This window comes from Haliotis rubra, unplaced genomic scaffold, assembly GCF_003918875.1.
Source record: "Haliotis rubra isolate DU_JTF1 unplaced genomic scaffold, ASM391887v1 Scf37, whole genome shotgun sequence".
NCBI lineage: Eukaryota > Metazoa > Mollusca > Gastropoda > Lepetellida > Haliotidae > Haliotis > Haliotis rubra.
This window is the reverse complement of record NW_025767046.1, coordinates 2,841,605-2,866,566: the sequence shown is the minus strand read 5'-3', so window position 1 is coordinate 2,866,566 and position 24,962 is coordinate 2,841,605. Positions and strand designations below refer to the sequence as shown.

The following is a 24,962-nucleotide window of genomic DNA, read 5'->3' as shown; positions in this document are numbered from 1 at the left end:
GTAACAAAATGTAAGAGTAACACAGATCAGTAACAAAATGTCAGAGTAACACAGATCAGTAACAAAATGTCAGAGTAACACAGATCAGTAACAAAATGTCAGTAACAAAATGTCAGAGTAACACAGATCAGTAACAAAATGTCAGAGTAACACAGATCAGTAACAAAATGTCAGAGTAACACAGATCAGTAACAGAAGTAACAACATGTAAGAGTAACACAGATCAGTAACAAAATGTAAGAGTAAAACAGATCAGTAACAAAATGTCAGTAACAAAATGTCAGAGTAACACAGATCAGTAACAAAATGTCAGAGTAACACAGATCAGTAACAAAAGAGTGTCAAGTCAGTAACACAGATCAGTAACAAAATGTCAGAGTAACACAGATCAGTAACAAAATGTAAGAGTAACATACAGATCAGTAACAAATGTCAGAGTAACACAGATCAGTAACAAAATGTCAGAGTCAGATAACAGATCAATGTCAAGAGTAACACAGATCAGTAACAAATGTCAGAGTCAGAGTAACACAGACACAGATCAGTAACAAAATGTAAGAGTAACACAGATCAGTAACAAAATGTCAGAGTAACACAGATCAGTAACAAATGTCAGTCAGGAACAAATGTCAGTAGACACAGATCAGTAACAAAATGTCAGAGTAACACAGATCAGTAACAAAATGTCAGAGTAACACAGATCAGTAACAAAATGTCAGAGTAACACAGATCAGTAACAAAATGTAAGAGTAACACAGATCAGTAACAAAATGTCAGAGTAACACAGATCAGTAACAAAATGTCAGAGTAACACAGATCAGTAACAAAATGTCAGAGTAACACAGATCAGTAACAAAATGTAACAAAATGTAGAGTAATACTGATCAGTAACAAAATGTCAGAGTAACACAGATCAGTAACAAAATGTAAGAGTAACACAGATCACTAACAAATGTCAGAGTTACACAGATCAGTAACAAAATGTAAGAGTAATACAGATCAGTAACAACATGTAAGAGTAACACAGATCAGTAACAAATGTCAGAGTAACACAGATCAGTAACAAAATGTCAGAGTCACACAGATCAGTAACAAAATGTAAGAGTAATACAGATCAGTAACAAAATGTCAGAGTAATACAGATCAGTAACAAATGTCAGAGTAACACAGATCAGTAACAAATGTCAGAGTAACACAGATCAGTAAGAAATGTCAGAGTAACACAGATCAGTAACAAAATGTAAGAGTAACACAGATCAGAAACAAAATGTCAGAGTAAAACAGATCAGATTCTTTGTCAGTTTTCAACAAGTGCTTTAAGACAATTTTCTTAGGATATGCCCGTGTAGCCCAAATATAACATATAACAATTTTGTCAAAAGTGTCGTTAATACAGGCAATCCATTCATAGCCAGATGAGTTACAAATTGTTTCATTATAGAGTATTTTGTAAATTAGGAGAGAAAATACTCATTTTGTCAATCACTGGTCTTGACTCGATTAGTTATAGGCTTACAGATTCAGATAGAATATGGTAGAAAGATGTCCAGTTATCCTCAACGGATACAGAAATGCGTAATCGGGTAGAGATTTTATGATTGTTTCTTCATCAAAGAAAATGTATGTTCAAAGCCAAGCTTTTACCGACTCTAACTGTGTCCAAAGCATGCCTTTATGAATCATTATAACCTAGTGATTATACCAGATGTTCGCGAAAAGTTGCCTTTTCACTTTGGTAGAAGCGTCACAAACACATGCAAAGGAAATCAAAGATACAAGACAAAATAAGAAAAAGTGAGTCGGTATGTTTTGACGCCGCTTTTAGCAATATTCCAGCAATATCACGGCGGAGGACACCAGAAATGCGCTTCAGACAGTGTACCCATGTGGGGAATCGAACCCGGGACTTCAGCGTGACGAGCGAACGCTTTAACCACATGACTACCCCACCACCCCAAATAGGAAATTATTTTGTCAGTGATACGTCAAATTTAGCAATTTTCTTCACATGTCAAAAAGAAATAATTTTGAAGCCATAACGAAAGTCCTGATTAACCCTCATCAAACAGATTTTTAGCAAGGGGCGTACACAAAAAATATGTAAAACCAGATCGTTCTTGAAGAACCTGGTAATGAAGTTCCAGAGTGCCAATGCCAGAGGAATTCAACACTGCTCACTCGAACATTGTCTGACAAATACGAATTTGCGTCTTAACGTGTCTTTACTACTAAAAGCACGCACGCAAACGAAGGCGCTCGGATCTGACACTGGTGGTTATGGCTACAACAGGTGCTAGCGATGCTTATGGTGCCATTAGTGATTGCTGAAGTTAAAATTGGCACTCAGGAGGGTCCAAAACACCATGAAATGTACAGTGACCGGGGCAGTTACATGTACTGGTAATGGAGGCGATTACTGCATACTGCAATTTTCCCTTGACAAACATGAATGTTTATTGCTATTTTGAGTACATGGCTTTGGAATCATTCCTACATGGGTACCGAGAGCCTGCGAGGTTTAAGACACATTTGTGTATACAAAGTCGCCTTAGGGTTCCCGCTGTGTGTGTCTGTAAATATACAGTCTGGACCGTTCTTCCTAGGATTGCAGTTACTGACGTGTCTCTGGTTAAGTGGGAAGAACGACTGCCTGGAGAGGAGAAGGCGTTCGATACGTCATACTGAAAGAAGTTGGTTTTTTGATTTGTTATTCAACGCCGCACTCGGCAATATTACAGCTATATGGCGGCAGTCTGTAAATAATCCAGTCTGGACCAGACGATCTAGTGATCATCAGCATGAACATCGATCTACGCAAATGGGATACGATGGCATGTATCAACCAAGTCAGCGAGCCTGACCAGCTGATCCCGTTAGTCGCCTCTTTCCACAAGCATGGGTTGCTGAAGACCATTTCTAACCGAATCTTCACAGGTCCTGAAAGAGTGAGTGAGTGAGTGAGTTTTGGTTTTACGCCGCTTTTAGCAATATTCCAGCAATATCACGGCGGGGGACACCAGAAATGGGCTTCACACTTTGTACCTATGTGGGGAATCGAACCCGGGTCTTCGGCGTGACGAGCGAACGCTTTAACCACTAGGCTACCCCATCGCCCCAGGTCCTGAAAGAACCGAAACGATGGCTTCTGATACAAGCACTAGCCAGCTCGGTAGCTATATGTTGTTTCTGAGCTCGGCATCTATGTTGGTAACTCAGCACTAGTTAGGACTAGCGGACTAGTACAGACACACATAAGCACACGCTCACGCTCACACGTGCAAACACATCCACAGTCACTCGTATCTTGTATACAGAAGTGAAAGTGTAAGCATGTCCCTACCATCGTCATATACACACGCGCTCGCACGCACGCGCGCGCGTCTCTAAACCCGAATTCACCTGACCCCAGCGTTCGAAATTAACGTCGGCCATTAGGTCCGAAGCCGACAGAAAACCACTCGGACCCACAGCTTTTGTTTTCTGCGGGTCCTTATGGCCAACAGCTTTTTCATCCCCAATAACTAAGATTATTATTTTCATATTATTTAAAAAATATAGGACCTACACATTCAGATCAGGACCCCCAACTTTTTGTATGGTTCAGGGTTTTTAAGGCCTACATCTCTTCAGGGTTAAGGGTAAACACGTGCACTACCTGACCTTATTGTTAATCACGATTGGTGTTTGACGCTGGGAAACGTATTGAAAAAAGCGGCATAAAATACAGACAAACAAAGTATGTGTTTTCAGGACCGAACACTTTCTCATTCATAGCTGGATAATCTGTCATAAACTATCATCTTTTTTTATAAAATACAACAACTAAATTTGTAATATAAAAGCCCATATATTCTGTCCGTAACTAAGTTATCAGTCCCCTTCTGACATTGGAGATAGATGTCATCAAGCTTAAGTAGGTTCATGCATTTTCCCGTTTACATTTACATGTGCAAGGAAGTCGCACACTGTGGGGCTGAAAAATACTACCTGTCTCGTTGTAGCATACTGACGGGACTGCAACAAGGGATTTTATTACACTTCAATCAGTTTTTTGTAACTTATCGCTGCCCTACCAACAGTTACGTGTACGTTGTCAGGTGTTCACAATCCGCCCCTCCATTCGTTATGCAGAGTTACGTGCCTTTGTCGTGCCAGGAATCGCTGTCTTGAGTGCGTTATTCATCACTAATGAACATCACAATGGATTTGTTCTCCCATTACAGAGCCGGATACAGCTTTTTGAGAAGGGGTGGGGGGTGGGGTGGTGGTGTGTGTGTGTGCACGCTATTGAGAAAGGAGGGGCGCACACTTCATTTACACGAGAGTTTCAATGGTCATTTAATAAACTTTCAGGACAAAAGGTGGGGTGCGCACACTGCACCCCTACCCCCTCCTGGACCCGCCTATGCATGAAACACGCACTCCATGTCACAGAAATATATATTGGCATATAGTTAAACTGGCGCTAAACCTAAATACCCTTATACGGTGAAAGGTACGACACGTGAAGTCATCACTAAAGGTACTTAGTTTCCTGTTTGTTTATTTCTAAACCGGGGAAAAAATATTTCATTACACAACAAGAAACGACTCGAGAAAATTGTTAAAGCCGCGTGAAACTTACCCACTCAGTCAAATGACTCTATGAGTATTAAACACTACTGTGTTACCATGACAACATAATGCCTAACAGTATCAGATTATAACATGCAAATACAAGTCTTCGGTTTCAAGACGAAGTTAATAAAGACACGTAGATCAATGTTTCATTAAAGTTTTTTTGTGGACGACCTACAGTGAATGGCGACTGGGTTTATTAGGTCTGCATGTTGGACAGTGACATTTTGAAGTGGGCACGCAATCCTGCTGATATTGGTTTAGATTAAAGGCTCCGACTCCAGTCAACACAAGGTGACTTAGCTCAGCGATACTATCTCAGCTTGCCTTTGCATGATCCGTTAATTAAACCTCGGCAATATTCCGTGCTGTTTATCTTTACAAATATTCCACGATTAAGCTTTTCTGTAGGCGCTCGATGATGTAAATACGACACATGTAAACTAAGTAAATCCGTGTTATATTTATTGCTCATAGTACTACATAATTAAATAACATTTGATATTTTTTGGCAAGGCAAGCTAATAATATAACGGTAAACATACAACGATTGTGCATTCACCAAAATCAAACTCTTGTTGTTTTTGTCTGATAGAAAGGTTATAACGGTTATAGTGACATTTTATTCTCCATAAAATTTTGATATTTTCTCTGTTGAACGGAATATCTAGTTAATACGAGAGATCGTAATGTAATCATAGTCACGCCAAGGACACGCCACACACAGTGAATGAGGTTTTATACCGTTTTTAGCAATATTCCAGCAATATCAAGGCGGGGGACACCAGAAATGGGTTCCACACATTGTACCCATGTGGGGAATCGAACCCGGGTCTTCAGCGTGACGAGCAAACGCTTTAACAACTAGGCTACCCCACAGCCCACTTCACACAGACACACAGCCTAATCTGATTACAGTAACTACCTCCCGTGAAGATCCGGGTTAGAATTCGTCTACAGTAACCCATGCTTGTCATAAGAGGCGACTAACTGGATCCGGTGGTCAGGCTCGTTAACTTGGTTGACACATCGTATCCAAATTGCGTAGATCGATTGTCACGCTGTTGATCACTGGATTGTCTGATCCAGACTGGATTATTTACAGACCGCCGCCATATAGCTGGAATATTGCGTAAAACTAAACTCACTCACACGAAACATTTTGATATTGAACAGAATATCTTGATAATACGATAGATCGTAATGTAATCATAGTATCGTCAAGGACACGTCACACACAGTGAGTGAGTAAGGTTTTAAGCCGCTTTACCAATATTCCAGTGATATGACGACAGGGAACATCAGGAATGGATTCCACACATTGTACACATGGGGAATCAAACCCAGATCTTGAGCGTGGCTACACCAGTGGATCTCCGAGGACTCCACAGAGCGCTAGTAGAGGAATGGAATGCGATTCCGCAAGCTTTTTTCATGAACTTGATAAGGAGCATGAGAACAAGGTGCACCTGTGTCTTGGATGCGCCAGGAGGGTACACAAGATATTGAATGACTGAGTGCTTCATGTTGGTCATTTTCATTGCGGGGGGATTGGTCTATACAACTGATGTTTGCTAGTGCTGTTTGAACTTTTTGTCTGTATGCAACAATGTGTCACGTTTGTCAACACACTTAACATTATGATGACACTCTTAGTTCTATTATTTCTGATCAACTTTCTTTACATGTCCTCTATATCATTTGATCCTATATTGATGACGCTTAGTATAATTTAAGACAGAATTCTTTTACAAATGTATATAGCCACTAATGATGCGTATGTTTATGTTTTCTCTTTAATAATCCTATATTAGTGTCCTGTCAAGCACTACTACTGCTACCACTACCACTACTACTACTACTACTACTACTACTACTACTACTACTACTACTACTACTACTACTACTACTACTACTACTACTTGATCACTGGATTGTCTGGTCCAAACTCGATTATTTACAGACCGCCGCCATATAGCTCGAATATTGCTGAGTGCGGCGTAAAACTAAACTCACTCAATCACTTCTACTACTACTACTACTACTACTACTACTACTACTACTACAACAACAACAAAGGAAAATAATCATTAATTGTTATATCGTCTAATTTCCATTATAACTTGCTAATCATATCCATAATTAAATTGCTCATCGCTAGACCGAACTTCGTAGATAGATGCTCATGCTGTTGATCACTGGATTGTCTGGTCCAGACTCGATTATTTACAGACCCCCACCATATAGTTGGGATATTGCTGAATGCGGCGTTAAACAACAAAACAACTTTTACATTCGGCATTCCAATATTAGATTTTGTCGAGCCGCCATCCCGTGAAGGAATCTACCTAAGACTACGAGAAAATTGGTAACAAATTTCCCTTATTACCGATCGCTTTTGACAACTGAATCTATAAAGCTAATTCCCCGAATCAATATCGTAAGTGGCTTACTCGACGCCACAGTACTCCCGGTGTCAAACTAGAATGTGACACATTCAGATCATGTAAACAATCCATTATCAACGTCCCGCATTGGTAGAGTAAAAAACACATTTAAATGTGTCAATTCAATCATTAGCTACTGTCGTCATGGTATAGAAGTGAAGTTTCACACTGCGGTGTTGACAATCTGTCATAGTTGATTGAGCACAGAATAAGTCACGGTCACAGAACACCGCCCCGTCGCACATCTATCGAGGGCCGATTATTGCTCATTTTCAAAGCATAAACAAAGAGAGTCCCTAGCAACCGGCCATACCCACGAGTGTCAGCGGGACCGCAACGAGCGACCGCGACCGGTAAAGCACCTGAACCAGTCAGACACACAGCTACCCTCTGTAGTTGACAACGAGTGAGAGAGGCGAGGTGATACGGCAATGGCGGCCCCGGCTTAACATGAGCATGACTTCAAGTTAAGTTCGTTCATCGTTAGAGCGGAATTGATACTGCCATGGGTTCTGAGCTAGATTCAGAATGTGTGGACATACTCCGCGGTCGACTGGGGGACCCGGGATGTCCCCTTGTACCCACACGGGGGGTTCGACTTTACCTCTGTTCCACAGGCTCAGGTGAGTCAGTGTAAATAGTTCTAACAAATGTGTTACAATATTTCGAAAAAAATTAAAATAGCTAAACATATACAATTTTTATACCCTAGACTAAAAAGATAAACAGTATAATTGTTTCATTTTTATTAACATCATTGTTTGTTTGTACAAAGAACAACTGATCTAGTGATTTCTAATATTCCTGTTTTTTCAGTTTGATAGTGTTTTGATTAGTAATGACGTTCCAGCTAATTAAACCATTGGCCACGCTGTTGAATCCAGTAGATTGTAATGTATGTGTACATGTACATGTATATAGATATGTCATATCTATGTGTGATGGGAATGCACACAATTCGAATGCACCTGCATCTTCTCCCTCACCATCCCTATCCAAATCGTCTATGTATAATTCAATATCTCACAGATCAATACAGTGATAATGAACTCTCCTTATTTGAACAGTTATCTCTAATTCCGTTAAATCGATTAGAAAATCACACTGTAAAAATACACTTGTCAGCCATGTAACATTGTTTGGTCGTTATTTCAACCTTGTTAGACATATACTCTCATATATAAAGCGCCTTTGAACCTGTTATAAATGTAAAAAAAAATATATCGATTGTTTGTGATTACCATACTGTTACCACAGCAATGCGATTAAATATGCATGTGCTTAGTTATATGATAGTGATTGCAGGTTAGGGCATACGAAGCATTGACGCTATTTCATCTTACTCATTATCACTGAATACATTTCACCATGAATTCTACTCCATAGCCACAACAAACCTGTAATATTGTACATATTGGACAGGAGCTCTTTACCATTTGACCGTTGCAGTGTGTATATATACAACGGGTTTGTCCTTGCTTATCAAACAAACCTTTCAGTGTCTACCTACCAGTTCAGTGTGATTTATCAGATTACAAAGCATAGAGTATTCATAATAGTACTTTAAAACATATGAGTATAACCCTCTTTAAGATTTAATTTAAGCCTTAATCCCCAGGCAGATGGCCACATGCACAGCGCCATCTTAGCCTTAAGACTTTTAAAGGCATATGCTGTATAGACTATAGGAGAACAGCATTTTAGCCTTAAGACTTTTAAAGGCATATGCTGTATAGACTATAGGAGAACAGCATTTTAGCCTTAAGACTTTTAAAGGCATATGCTGTATAGACTATAGGAGAACAGCATTTTAGCCTTAAGACTTTTAAAGGCATATGCTGTATAGACTATAGGAGAACAGCATTTTAGCCTTAAGACTTTTAAAGGCATATGCTGTATAGACTATAGGAGAACAGCATTTTAGCCTTAAGACTTTTAAAGGCATATGTTGAATAGGCTATGGGAGAAACAGCATTTTAGCCTTAAGACTTTTAAAAGCACATGTTGTATAGACTATAGTAGACACAGCAAGACTTTTAAAGGCATATGTTGAAAAGAGAAACAGCAGCTCTATCGTTGATACCACCTTGTCGAAAGCGTTCACAAACGTCATCTTAGCCTAAAGATGGTAAAACTATTATAAGCATGTTTTAATCAAACTATAAATGATACAATACTTCTACAATCACCAGTTTGTTCCAAGCACCGGGACCGTATTCATAATGCGATCTTAGACTTGAGATTATTGTACAGATGTTTTAGTGATACTGTAGGAGCTACAATAATTGTAGGGCTGAGACCGCCTTGACCCAAACATAGAGTCCACATGCACTCTCGATCATAACCTTAAGCCTTGTCTAAGGGTACGTTTATTAGACTATAGGGGATACGGCAGTTGTCACGCTAAGACGCTTTGCCAAACCACCGAGGAACTACCTTAGCCCGAGGAGATACAATATCTCAGAATTACGACTGTGGTCGGTAAATGTTACAACATGGGGCCCTGGGTAAGGTAAATTGTTGCAATATAAAAACAACCTTACCTCAACCGAACGCTTTAGAAAATACACCTACTCACTAATGTGATGTGGTTGTATAACTCGTACAAATTTGGATAACATGTGGAATTTGCTGTCATTAATGAGTGAGTGAGTGAGTGAGTTTATTTTTACACCACACTCAGCAATATTCCAGCTATATGGCGGCGGTCTGTCAAATAATCGAGTCTGGACCAGACAATCCTGGGATCAACAGCATGAGCATCAATCTACGCAATTGGAATACGATGACATGTGTCAACCAAGTCAGCGAGCCTGACCACCCGATCCCGTTAGTCGCCTCTTACGACAAGCATGGGTTACTGAAGGTTCATACTAACCCGGATCTTCACGGGTCCTGCCATTAATGAACAGACCACATGTTTTCACTGTGCCATCCTCGTTTATCGCGTTCATTATATCTCCATTCTGTTACGATAAATACCCTGGTTTGCTTTTTGGCAACACGTGTTAGACTGACCTTCAGTAACCCATGCTTGTCGTAAGAGGTGATTAACGGGATCGTGTGGTCAGACTCGCTGACTTGGTTGACACATGTCATCGTATTCCAATTGCGTAGATTGATGCTCATGTTGTTGATCACTGGATTGTCTGGTCCAGACTCGAGTATGTACACCGCCGCTGTAATGTTGTTGAGTATGTCATTACAAATTTCCCCCTTCTCTCCCTCCCTCCTTAACCTTTCGTTTACTCTCTCATCCCATCTCAAATTTCTTTCTTTCTGTCATTAATTTCCACTATCTCACTTTCTCTCTGCTTCTCTTCCCCCTCTCTCCCGCCCCCCACGCCGCTGTTCCTCAGCTTAATGAGACTATCGGAGTGTGAATATTACATGAGTATCTTGTTTGTGGGAGAATGTCTCGGCTGATACACGCAGGGTAACTAGCCACGTGTGTCTAGTCAATAGTTGATGAACTGTAACGGTGGAGGCTAGGAGCCTACGTCTTTCATTGTTGAAGCTACCTGGGATCTATTAAATAAATCACGACAGGAATATTAACTTTCAACCAACATTGAACATTTTGTGTAAATACAATTCATTGCCTACAATAAACGACGGTCATGTCCAGGGTTTCACACAACCCTAGAGACATCGCGTTTCTCTCTCTCTCACATTCATAAGCCCCCACTCTCTCGCTCTCTTCTCGCTGACTCTTGCCCTCCCTCTATTACCCTTTCGCTCCCGCCACCTTCTTTTGTTCATTCTTCAGTTCCCTCTCTCATTCATTCCCCCATCCCTTCCCACCCCTCACTCACTCTTCCATTCCCCCTCTCGCCCTCTCTCTTTCTCGTCTCTTTCAACGCATTCATTAAATGTCTCTCTATCTCTTCCCTCTTAGTTTATTCTCGTCTTAAATCTGTTATTCAATTTCAGATTTTCTCTACCATTAATACTTCACTCTGTAAATGTCTTTCTTCCTGACTCTCTCTTTCAGATACCTCTCTCTCATCACTGTCCCTCCCACCCTCTCATTCTCATTGTCTGCCCATCATTTTGTCGCTGTCATATTCCTCTCTGATTGACCCCACCCTACCCCACCCATCTCCTCGCCCGCTGTCTAAATCAGAATGTCATCAATACGACGGTAGACATCAAGAAACTCTTGTCACTTGTCGATTTACAATCCACTGCAATCATTCACGTCCCTATAATATATCTATCAACAAAACCCAAACACCTAACCTCTAAAAGTCAATAACGCCCGCAATACTGGTCTCTATTGACACATATTTCAACGCCACAGAGATACTAGGTGTCTTTATGGCCTATGCATGACATACAATGAGTTGTAGATTTCATGTAGATTTCTCGTATATGTCTCTACATGTCTACAGGTAACGGCGCGTATTCATTTAAAGGGTGGGTATCATAATACGTTTCAGGCTTTCATAAAGCTACATTAGCGTGTTGCCAAAACATATTGGTAGCTGTATACCCCCTCAGCAGTGTCTGGCTTTAAGGACAGTGTATTGTGTACATACAAAGCCCCCTCCGGGAGATTGTCACTAGGAGAAACGTCCCATTAGACTACTATTGCTATCACGAACTAAGTAATCGATTGCTTGATACCGAATCGCGTATATAGAAAGGATAGTTTTTATATAGACACTTTAATTGTGCTCAGTGCGAGTTTCATTTGAGAATAGCCCATAGCTTTCAAAAGCTTTGATCATCGATACACTCAAATCCAATAATGCGCATTCAGGGGGGGAAATAACTTTAAAATTGCTAGTGTACTCCGGTACAGTGGCACATGTAAAATCACTTGCCCTGATAATTTTTCCACTATACCGGCCGTTTTCTTGTTGATTTTTAAAATAAACAACATAATTAATATTGGAAAGTCAACTGGACACCGGTACAGTGCGATATACAAATTTGCTTGACCGACAGAAAAAACCACTGGACTCGGGCGTCGGGCAGTGGGTTATTTCCACCCCTGCACATAGCAAAAAAAGAGATGTACAGTACATGTTAACTCTGAACTGATCAAAGTAGTTTGAGATAGAAGAGAGTAAGGGAATGGATATGGACATAGCTTGAAAGATTATGTAGGAATTTAATACCCCCAGTGTGGTGACAACGGGAATGTTTCTGGTAATGTTAACAGTTAATTATAACTGTTTCTTAAACCTGACTGTTCTCATGTGCATGTGTGCGAATGTACGTGCGAGTGCGCGCGCACGCCATGTAACATAAATCTGATATATATATTTCATTACATCCTGTAAGACGGGAATTGCTAACTACAAAGTCATGAAGAGTAACAGTTTAGTGTTGGGATTATGGTAACACTACGCATTATCGATACATATGAAGCTATATCGATTACATATGGAATACCACAATGGCTTATGATCGATTGATATTGAATGAAGAACCCTAACAAATGAAGTAGAAAAAGTTCATTATTTTATGGAATTATCGGACCTATTTAGAATTAGCTGCTCATTTGGTCTATCAAATGAAGGAACCCGCAGTTCAGCCTTGGTTGTGTGTACATGCCTGATACTTAAGACTGTGGCTGAGAGGGAGAGCATACACTTTCCCTTAAGACGCTCATCTCCCTTCTGTTGTTGACAACGAACGACGGTAGCGATGTGACAGGACAATGGCATCTCCTCATCGTGATGGTTTGAAGTTAAGCTTGTTTATGGAGCGGAATTACAACTGGCTTAGCTTCTGCAATAGGTTCAGAAGGCGTCGGGATATTCCAGGGTCGCTTATGGGTACCCGGGAGTAAACAATAGGCGCTAAAGTATCAAAAGCCTGGCCCACCTTCATAAACTATCATGAGCGTGTATTAAATGACCTACAAGAGCTACAATAGATCACGTTGTCCCAAACACAGGACCCACGTACGCATGGCGATCTCAGCTTGGTGGTGAACTGGTGCCTCTTGGTAGTTTTGGATTTCTGAATAAACTAAATTTTGCGTTTCCATGGCAACAACTTTGACTTTGACTGAAATTGGTGGTAGTGCACCTGTCAGCAGCAGAACTTAATATGCTTTCAATAATTTCCTTCCACTTTGTGCTTAATACTCAAAGAGGAAAGAAGCAGCTCAATGACTTTACCAACAATCACAATGAGATTGACAATCAACTCATTTCGGTGGCATTTGCATCAGAATCAGTTTTCCGGAGTAACAGAACAGCAATTACCCTTATCCTTTGTTTAGATATCGTACAATAAATTTAGATCCAAACATTCTTGAAAGCAACTTTTCGACAGGTATTTGTAAGCAACAGAGGATCAAGTACTGATTGAACAGGCTCAAATTATGTTAGACTTGTCTCATAAAAATGCTCATGGATTCCACGCCTGTGTTTGACCTCTCAACAGTGCAGAATATTTGATTGATTGTTTGATCTATGTTTTGTTTAACATGCTCTTAAGATGTTGACTCACATTGAACGCGTTTCAAGTGGCTGCTTAACGCTCAACAACGGGATCGAACATTCTTGGTACATATGTCTGATCTCTGTATGGTGTCCTTGCAATTGTAAGGCGGGCCCAGGAGTTGCACCGAGTAAACAAACTATGCCATACAATCAGTGTGCGTAATAGTTTCCAAAGTTTGCTTGCCAGTCGGGCTAGCTATGCCTGAAGGTTACTAGCCCACAAAACAATTCACTAGCCCGAAATTTGGATTTAGAATCTAAACAAAAGATTACAAAATGGTAATATACCATTATCTATGAGGCCATAATCTTGCATGATTTCAAAGTGTATTATAACTTAACAAGTCGGAGAGAGTGATATGTTTAAAAGATGACCCCATGAAAATTCACTAGCCAGTCGGGCCAGTGACTAAGGAGATTTACTGGCCCGACTAGATTTTTACTAGCCACGGGCACACGGTACAAATAGGCCCATATCCCGCACCTGATGTCCTAATTAATCACACACATATCTTTACTCGGTCTGAAAACTCCCAATCGAATTTCTTTCTAAGCATGCGTATTAAGATCGTGTCATTATATGATTTAATTTATGTCGTTCATATAAAAGTTAAACGTTTTTCGTTTTTGCACATAATTGCACTTTTTGATGTAACCACAAGTAACGGTATCCTATTAAAGGCCATTTTAATATACTCTCTACTTGTTTATAAAATTGTTTTGATTAACAGAAATTGAAATTGAGTGACTGGAAAATATGAATGAAAATTAAACAAAACTCAACCGACCTACCACGCTATTTTTAAAAATAAAGTATGAGAAAAATGATATTGTTCCGGCCTTAAGTACCCGGTTTTGATTGGGCATATTTATTGTAGATTCCCAGACCGAACGCAATGCTTTTGTGGAGACAGTCTACCCAAAGATTCGAGAGTATTGCAGGAACAAGTATGGAGTGGAATTCCAGGTAAGTCAACTAACAGGGTTCGTCGCGTGTGGTATCCCCACTTAAGTATCTCTGACATTCACACAGTCAATCGTGACCACTCGATGATAAGTCCCGTGTTGAAGCAGATCGATAGGAGCAGTTAACGTTGTGTCTCCGACCAGGAGATTACTTTTAGTGTCCTACACTCCTTGGCTACTCCGAAATGAAACCGTTACGTATCGAGATCATGCATGGTGTACTATCTGAGGTACGCTGAGATTAAACAGATACGTATCGAGATCATGCATGGTGTACTATCTGAGTAACACTGAGGTTAAACCGTTATGTGTTGAGATTATGATGTATTATCTTGGGGTACTCCGAGATGAAATCGTTACCTATCGAAATCATGCTGTACCATCTTAGGTACTCCGAGATGAAACCGTTTCGTGTCGAGATCATGTTATATTATCTGAGGTACTGCGAGATTGAACCGTTGCGTGTCGAGTACGTACGTAATCAATCGTCATCTATAAATCGTGTCTTAATATTTGCAGTTGGTTTCAATAGTAACAATTTTTAAAAAGTTGTTATCCATAAACAGTGTATATTATTTAGTTCACGGATCCTTAGAAGAAGACGTCTCATTAGCACACTTTTCAACAATAGAACAGCAAGTATCGTGTTGACATCTGCCTATAAGTAGTGCATATTCTCGTAACTGTAAATGTTCCGTCATTGAATCCACGACCATTGATTCAGCACCACTCCAAGAAGTATGTGTTTAGTTCCCATGGCATATTTACAGATTGACACTTCACATAAATGCCAAGTGATAATTGAATCGTTAAAATGATTTTTTATCCTTTATATATTTGAACTGTCTAATTATGCGTTTATATCGACACCCAACAACACCTTTTAAAAAAAAATGTCCACCAATAAACTAATTATCACATAATTCCAACTTGTTTTTGATCAGGTAGTTGACCTGGAGTGGGGTTTGCGACCTGACATAGATAATGTGACTCCTGTGTCGGCAGAATTCCGCCAAGGGGAGATAACCCGATGCCAGAAGCTTTCTTCTGGGCCGAGCTTCCTGGTATGTACATTCAGAATCATTCTAATCATATAATTCTTGTGCTTTCAGACGTTTTAAGATGATTTCAAATGTTCTGTTTCTATACTGATGTAATTGTTGACGTAGTGTCGTGACGTCGCTGTAGATGATGCCGCTACGTCTTTTCATTAAAGCCGTTATTGCACGTATTTCAAGTAGATCTATTCGTCAATGGTCCTTTTTCAAAACTCACAACACGGTTTATAGATGAACACATACCTTTATTTTTAACTTTGCGTTTCAGGCATTTGTTGGACAAAGGTATGGCGCCTGTCCATTGCAAGCAACCATTCCGGCTTCTGAATACGAAACAATCCGAATCGCTCTTCAGAACCACCGGAGCCGTGAGACTCGCAGCGCCCCCTTGCTTGACGATTGGTACATCAGGGACGATAATCACATTCCACCTGTCTACGTGCTGAAACCCGCGTCTGAGGTCATACACGATATCAGTAGTGTGAGTGGTTGCTGTATATATAGGGTGTGTTGGGTCAGTTGGCAAAGCGTTGGGTTGTAACACCGGGTTTTAATGTACTGTCTGCTGTACGTCCGATTTTGTATGGGTTTTATATTGGTGTTTATCAAAGTTGGGTACAACCAATGTATGGGCTTTATTTTGGTGTTTACCAAAGGTGGGTACAAGATATGCCGTCAGTTATGGGTGTCCTCCGTTCTGATATTGAAGAAGTGATGAGAAGAGTTTGAGTTCCTGGGCACCGTTCAACAAAGTGATCGTAGCACTTGATGAGCGTAACGGTCTACCTCTTCCGTAGACTTACGACAGTCGTAGCGCTAGATGATCGTAACGGTCTACCTCTTCCGTAGACTTACGACAGTCGTAGCGCTAGATGAGCGTAACGGTCTACCTCTTCCGTGGACTTACGACAGTCGTAGCGCTAGATGATCGTAACGGTCTACCTCTTCCGTAGACTTACGACAGTCGTAGCGCTAGATGATCGTAACGGATCGTACCTCTACCTCTTGCGTAGACTTACGACAGTCGTAGCACTAAGATGATCGTAACGGTCTACCTCTTCCGTAGACTTACGACAGTCGTAGCGCTACGGTAGCTTTTTGACCTGGGCCCCGTTCCTCAAAGCGATCGTAGCGCTACGACAGTCGTAAGTCTATGTTAAAGTATGGGAGTTACGATCACCTTAGCGCTACGATCGCTTTGAGGAACGGGGCCCAGCTGGACGCCGTTTTACAAAGCAGTCTTAGCGCTACGACAGTCGTACACCATGTTAAGGTATGGGAGTAACGATCACGTTAGTCTAAAGATGACTTTTTACGACGGCACCATGGTCTTCAGTGGAAAATGAAAAGTGAATTGTTTATCTCTTTTATGAAGATCATTTCTACATCGCTAATATGTCTCGCTAATTTCTCAATACCATTTAAAGCATTATTGTGGATCGTGGACAAAACAAAGAGAAATGTACCTATTAGGTTTTCACCTTGCCTTACAGGATGACGAGAACAAACGATCGGCCGCCGAGAGCTTGAAGTTGGAGACTGAGGCCAAGATAAGGCGTTTATTGCAGAAGGGAGCAGAATTCTGTTATAGCGAAGGCTCGATAGACAGTGACACTAAAACCAAATACTTCATGTCAGGTGAGCTTATCTGAAATAGTGTAGTTGTCGGAAGCATGTTCTCAATGCATGTAATTAAAAGAATGAGGCGTTTGTATAAAGTCAAAAGACACACTGTACCTAAATGCGTTAAAGGGGACTGACTATATGTGTCCCACGGCTTCATACACTTCAACGGAATAGTAGTTAGGAAATTCACTGTGTTAATTATTTAAATACATCATAATGTTTCGATTACAGATAAGAGAGTGGGTTTTGAATGGCTTCAGTTATACTTGCTAGAACTACAAACAAGATAGACTTCAAAACCAAATCACTATGTTATATTGGCAAGTATCTTATTTTGTTTCTTTGTTCAATTTTGGTTCTTTTGTCAGTATAGTAAACTGATCCAGAGTGGGATCATACATGAAGAATTGAAACAAAAAATAAAGCATTTGTTCATTCATCCATGTCTTCCAGAACAAGAAATTGAGATGACAATGGGGATCTGCGACAGCGGTAATCCCCAACAGCAGTGTCTCCTTGTCCTCAGGGACATCATCGACCTAAAAAATTACATTGGTGACGAGCGCACTCCATGTTTCACCGACATCATCTACAACGACAAGATTGACAAGCTGGAACTCGATGCGGAAGCTGACCTGAAACTACAGCAAGTAAAGAAGCGAGCAAAGAATCTAGTATCTCCAAACAACGCAGTTTGTTTTGATGTTTTGTGGCGGTATGACGATGTCATCAACTCCAAGCTTCACAGGAAGTACCTCGATGAGCTGTGTACCCAAGTTCATGATCGGCTAGTTCAGCTCATTGACGAGACTGTTCCTAGAAGAAGAATGGACTTTCCGGAACTATGTCATGAACCGCTGCTCCACCTCGAGCGATGCAAGCAGCTCGGAGCTCACTTCTATGGTAGACAGGACATGCTGTCTCAGGTCCAGGCATACCTTGTACAGCAATCCTCATTGCCTCTGATCATATATGGGGAATCTGGAAGTGGTAAAACTAAACTCCTGTCCAGGATTGCGCAAGAGGTAATTATTGATAATCTTCATCAAATGCATTCGAATCTCAAACAAATATTTACATTGAAATACAATTCTTAATCATCATTTTGGATTTATTGATAATAATTATTCAGCCCCTAGTCAGTATAGAATATAACCCATATAACGTAGGGGCATTAAACTTATCTATAGTTTTCTATATATATATATATATATATATATATTCGGTAGGCCAAACTAACGAGATTTCTCCACATTTGCAAACATTGTTTCAACAATCAAAGGTAGTAAGTTGTTTGCCTTTGCACGAACCAATAGTTGTATCACTAACAACATATTTCTTTTGCAGATTCCCAAAATATATGGAGACAGTGGCATCTTGATTGTTCGGTATGTGGGCTTCACCCAGGAGAGCTCAGATCTTCGACAAATACTTTCCAGCATCTGTTCTCAGTTGTGTGCCATCGTAAACAGAGACCAGACATCAGACCCAAAGGATCTTCCTGTCTACTTCGAGGACCTCCTTAACTCTGTTCCAAACTATTTGTCGGTTGTGATACTCCTGGATGGAGTGGAACAAATTCAACCTGACCATAATGCGCACCTAATGTCATGGATTCCTGCATCGTTGCCCGTTAATGTCAAAATGATAATTACATGTCAGCCAAACTCCACCAAAATCCTTGAAACATTGAGAAGTGACATTGTTCAAGACGACAGCGCATTCATGCAGCTTGATAACCTCAGTGGCAATGAGTGTGAGGGATTAATGAATGAAATCATGGCAGCATCTGGAAGGAAAATAACACAAGAACAATATGAAGTCTACCAGGAGTCCTTTACAAAATGTTCACTGCCAATGTATATTCATCTGCTGGCTGAAGAAGGGAAGACCCTTCATAGCTTCCTTGGGACAGATCCTATTTCAAAGACTTCGGGAATCTTGGATGCAATCAATATGTTTTTAAGCAAACTTGAAGAACGTCATGGTAAAGTTTTTGTTTCCAGGTGCTTGGCTTTTATGGCTGCCTCTGGGACAGGTCTAAGTGACTGTGAAATGGAGGATCTACTTTCTTTAGATGAGGATGCTCTGAACAGCGTCTACATTGGCTACCACCCCGCAATACGTCGAATACCTCCTCAGAGGTGGATGGAACTGAAACGCAATCTGGAACAGTTTCTGATATACAGAAATACAGACGAAGCAACAATTTACAGCTGGAGCCACGATCTGTTCCTCCAGGTGTGTCAAGCAAGATATTTATGTGAAGAATCTATCAAAAGAAAAACGCATTCAGTCCTTGCAGACTACTACCTAGGAACCTGGGCTGACACTCCAAAACCAGTGACAAAAGATGACACGAAAAGTGACGTTATTCTTCTGTCGTGTGGTGACAAATCTGACAGGAGAGTTCCAACACAACCTTTGACATTCACAAGCAACGGAATAGGTGTGAAATTTAACAAAAGAAAGTATGACAAGGTTCCTCGCCATCTTGATTTATCAGGAAGAGCTGACGAGTTCAAGACACTAGTTCTCTTCAACTATGAATGGTTATATAACAAGATTAAAGCTCTGTCGTTGCAGCATATAATGACAGACTTTTCTCTGAGTCCTGCATCAGAAGCTTCGCTTGTTGAAGGAGCATTGCGGGTGGCTGAGCCAACACTAAATCGAGACATCAACAATCTACCTGCAGAAATCACTGGTCGCCTTCTGCCATATTACTCCACACATGCAAATGTTCGAGAGCTTGTCAAGCAGTGCGATACAACTGGTCTCGACCACTGTGCCCTCATACCCAACTTCCCATACTTGCAAGTTCCCGGTAGCTCACTTCAATTTACCATGGAATGCCCTGTGTCCAGTGAGTATTTTGGCTTTACAAACGATGACAGATTCCTATTTACAAAGGAAAAGGACAGTTCATACATCTATATGTTTGATCTTTTGAATGGTGAACTGAAAAATAGAGTCTTTACTTCAAATGGAGACTTTTTGGTCACACCAGACGGAAAGTATTTCGTCATCGTCGATCATGCCACAGAAAAGGCAATCAAGTTTCATGAAGCAGATAGTGGATCATTCCTTGGACAGATAATTATTCTGAATCATATTGAGATGAAACCCACTGAAACATACAAGAAAGGGCCAATGTGCATCACAAATGACAGACTCTGTGCCATAGTGACAACAGATACAAGCTTTCTGTGTATAGCGGACGTGCCATCTTGCAAACTATTGCAAATTGTAGCTTTGGATGGGAAATCCACAATATGCGAAATCTCCCCAGATGGAAAATATGTGTTCTGCAGTTCAGACGAATATCTGCTATCCTACGACCTGGACTCACTGGATCTTCTGTGTACTTTGTCAATTGGCTATAAACCCAGTTCCTTCACATTTAGCCATGATGGATACAGAGCTTTCTTGTCCAATTCTGTAGAATCAAAACTGTATACGCTGCACATCAGTTATGGTGTGGTGGATATGAGCTACAAAGGACTCCTAGATGAAGTTCTGCAAGATGATACTATTCTTGATCTCAAGGTATCCCCTGATGATGAGTTTGTCCTTGTTCGTGGGGACAGGATTCTGGTCGTTCACGATCGAGCTACCGAGAGTGTGTGTGCAAAGCTGGAGAGACCCAGTGACATCCCAGAAGAGTTCAGGCTACCAAAGAGTCACTACGTTGAACTCAACTTCACGAAAGCTGAATTCTCTAGCGACAGCAAGTATGTTATTGGTACCATATTCCGGAATGTGTACGTTTGGCAAATTGAAACACAGAGTGTTGTAACCAGCCTTCAGGCCCCTATCGGAATCATCACATCCCTTTTGGTTACTAAAAACAGAAACCAGGTTGTCACACAGCTCCAAGGACACAAGACAATACAGGTGTGGAACATAGAGGAAGCTGTTAACAAGGTGGACATGCTTGACAAAGTCACTGGCCCCATCCAACAGGTCCTGTTGACGAAGGATGGTTCTGTAGCAATTGTTCAGTGTGAGGAGAGTGATGCCATAGGCATGATAGACATGAAGACTGGGACAATGCTTGATCTCCTTACCCATGACTCAGATGTCAAGGATATGGCCATCACACCAGCTGGGGATTATCTCTTGCTTACTGTTGTCCCCAAAATGAGTGAAACCTCAACGCGGATTTGGGACATGACTGAGAGAAGGGTTATAAAGGAATTTGGTAATGCTCCTGGATACTGCGTTTGTCTGAATGAGAAAAACATCATCATCTTCGTTGGACAGAAAGAAGTTACTTTCCGAGCCCCATACTACATTACAGTAATGCAGTTTGCAGCAGGAGCATTTGCAGAAGAGGAGCATGCACAAGCTTTGAAATTTGTTCTCAAAAAGCCCTTTGTAACAAGAAGTGATCGCTACCTGGTTGCTCTTACTGCAAAGGACTATCTTGAAAACTCGGGTGTGTATGATACACCGACCATATGCATCTTTGACTTAAACAAGGACATGAGATTAGCATGCTACACGCTTGAGAGTCTAGGACTGGTGGACAATGAGGACGACATCATTGACCTCAGACCATGTCCTTGCATGGAGAACTGGATTGCAGTCATCTACTCCACCAATGCGCCTGACGTCTGTCACGATGGTATTGAGAATGGGTATCTGAACAACCCACCTCACTATGGTTTCCTCCTCTTTGAAGTCGGAAATGGATGGGTTATCAGAAAGATCGAGCCTTTTCTCGACTCAGCAGTTGATATACAAGATGTTCTGTTTGCAAACGACTTCACTTTCTGCTTGGACAAAGAATCACGTATATTTGACCTGATGAGCGGCGATTACACAAGCCAGATTCTAAACCCTCCTTCAGTGCCTAAAGCCCTTTTATTAGATGGTTATGTCGTAGTGTACTTTAAAGGATCAATGATATACGCAATACGTATTTGTGACAGTCAGGTCATTGCCCAGTGTGAGGTCCACGCTACTATTTGCTCCTTGACACTATGCAAGGATGACAGAACATTGATCGTTGGTTGTACAGATGGAACAGTTGTCTCGTACGTCCTCATAGATCCAGCCGTGGAAAACCCTCAGCTCGTTCTGGCTAGAGTAAGCAGTAGGCAGCTGCCCAAATCTCCAACACCTGCTGTGGATGGAAAAGCATCACGATCCTGGGATAAAATCGACCAGTTCAGCTTCCGCAGCTACTCTCGTCCACCTTCTGTGGTGAGCTTAGGCCCCAGGGAAAAAGAACTACTGAAGAAGGTCCAACATGTGCCAAGGGAACGACCCAAATCTGACACTCAGATGCATTCAAAATCTGCTGCTTGTTCAGTGATGTGACATTGGTGAAGACTGAATCGAACTTCGTCATCATAATACATGGACGCTGAAAAGATTATTACTGAATGAATGTTCGGAACAGTGCTTGTTGGTATCATTGAAGTGGCAAACGGCTACACCCAACATCCCCTAGACGTTCTTCACGCATTAACCTTCCATGCTTTGATATTACTGAAATACTGTTCAAACATAAGTGAAACCAAAGACATAGGACAATCTATACTCATGCCAATAATGGTTGTCACCCCCTTCCCCACCCAAACCCCCCACACCCCTCTCCAACAAAAAATATTGAAGGGGGTGACAACTATTATTGGCATGAGTATATAATGCATAGTAGAGGAATCTGCGTTTTTGGACACTAATTATGGGATGTTATAAAAATTACTACATCTTTGGATAACAGAAGAACATATATCAGTTCATGATAGGTGGCTCATTAAGGTACAAAGCGTTCAATACAGCCTATCAAACAGAGCAATACAAAAATGCAACATATACTGAGAGAAACAAATACAGGAACACAGGACATTCAGTGTTCCTTTCAGATTTTCCAGTTTTAATCACCGGCTTTAGCGATGTTGGAGAAAATCTGGGAATAAATAAAGGAACACTCCCATGAAGTGGTGTTCCCTTATCTGATTCCCTCAGTATATATAACATGAATGTATGAGGAAACAAACGATTTTTGACAGGAAGTTGAACAGTCTTGTTCTACAATGTAAATAGCTGTACATGACACTCATAGATAGAATGGCACACCCTATGCAATATTATATATGCAATAGTCAGTCGCAATAAGTGCACCTCAGTTTTATCCTGCATAGTCATGTGTAAGTGTCCTTATTATCAATAGAATGAGGTCAGTTTGGAAGTTTGTTTGCACCTCCAGATAGGATTCGATGAATGCTCACGGGTCAACTTGTACAAAACGGTCTTAGCGCTTAGCTAGCTCAAACTCCCGATATTTGTCATAGACTTTCAACAGTTGTAGCACTGAAAAGTTTTGTACAAGTGGACCCATGACAGATTGAAAGTATTTAACATTTATGAGGCTGATTTTAGGAATGCTTTATTCTCATAATGTTATGACCCGTTTCATACATGAACATGATACAGCAAGAATAGTATGTGTGTACAGTCATCGTTCATATAAATTAGTACTACTCACGATGTGGTGATCATTATATATAACCAAATGAAGTGAAAAACGCTTCCAGTCTGAAATAAAGTTTGATGTATTCTTAGGTATTTTTAAAGCAATCTGTAAATATGTACATTATGTTTGTGTCAGGCTGTAAATACTATCAGTCAAAGAAATAGAAATACCATCTACATCAGTCAATGATGATTGAGGAATTTATGTAATGTAAGGCTACTGGAAATGATTGCGTCTACACCTACATGAGTTGTCTCCCTTTGTATTAAAAAAATGTCCATGTTGATGTCAGGGACACCTGAGGTGAGATTTGTGTTAAGGACAAATTGTCTTCTACCAAGGACGATGTCTCATGCTGAGATACGGGTTTAGAGAACTGATATAGACATAATACTTTTAAGTTATTTGGTGTGATGTGTTATAGCCATCATTCTGTGATATATCTATAGTGCTTTCAGCCATATACAGTTCTCTTAATGCTTTTGTTATTTATGATTGACACCTTTTGGAAATAAATTCTATCTAGAACATTTGGATTCCGGCTGTTATTGAAAACAGTGAGTGAGTGAGTGAGTCATGCTGAGTGAGTGAGTCATGCTGAGTGAGTGAGTGAGTTATGCTGAGTGAGTGAGTGAGTGAGTTAGTGAGTCATGCTGAGATACGGGTTAAGAGAACTGATATAGAAACATACTACTTGTACGTTATTTGGTGTGATTTGTTATAGCTATCATTCTGTGATACATCTATAGTGGAACATTTGGATTCCGGCTGTTATTGAAACAGTGAGTGAGTGAGTGAGTGTGTGACTTTGGTTTTACGCAGCCTTTATCAATATTCCAGCAATGTCACGGCAGGGGACACCACAAATGGGTTTCACACATTTTACCCATGTGGGTAATCGAACCCGAGTCTTCGACGTGACGACCGAACACTTTAACCACTAGGCAAGGACAACTTCTTTATTATTTAGAAAACATACAACTATGGGTACAGCTTCGTTTTTATTTGCATTTATCGACGGCTCCATCTGGATACGTACGTCCCCGCCGTCTTTGAGTGGACAAGGGTAGATAACTCCATCTTGAAAACATAGTTATAATCTACTCTGGAGGTAGCGAAGTGCTATAAGCCAGAAGTTGTTATGTATACTCAGCAAAATTAAAAAACTTTACACTGATAAATTTCCACATTTTTCTTTTTCTGTTTAATTAAATAAATTTACAAGTATATTAAACAGTAATAAACAGTTTGAATGTTTTAATTTCGTGAAATTGTAATTTCACGTGCAAACCTTGAC

The 24,962-nt window shown here is 40.6% G+C and overlaps 1 protein-coding gene across 1 annotated transcript; it reads left to right on the top strand.

The window, feature by feature from the left end:
* The first annotated feature begins 7,291 nt into the window (after positions 1 to 7,291).
* Positions 7,292 to 24,193, top strand: LOC124285894 (NACHT and WD repeat domain-containing protein 2-like). Its single transcript, XM_046722178.1, has 7 exons — positions 7,292 to 7,687; positions 14,407 to 14,495; positions 15,439 to 15,558; positions 15,821 to 16,033; positions 17,046 to 17,190; positions 17,632 to 18,203; positions 18,526 to 24,193. The coding sequence occupies exons 1-7, from the start codon at positions 7,570 to 7,572 to the stop codon at positions 22,504 to 22,506; spliced, it is 5,238 nt and encodes a 1,745-aa protein (XP_046578134.1). The 5' UTR covers positions 7,292 to 7,569; the 3' UTR covers positions 22,507 to 24,193.
* Positions 24,194 to 24,962: the final 769 nt, after the last annotated feature.

Excerpts from the sequence above, each read along its gene's own strand:
- LOC124285894 (XM_046722178.1), top strand. The coding sequence starts at position 7,570 with ATGGGTTCTGAGCTAGATTCAGAATGTGTGGACATACTCCGCGGTCGA. Across the intron at positions 14,496-15,438 it reads AGTATGGAGTGGAATTCCAG|GTAGTTGACCTGGAGTGGGG; the intron begins GTAAGTCAACTA and ends GTTTTTGATCAG. Across the intron at positions 15,559-15,820 it reads CTTCTGGGCCGAGCTTCCTG|GCATTTGTTGGACAAAGGTA; the intron begins GTATGTACATTC and ends TTTGCGTTTCAG.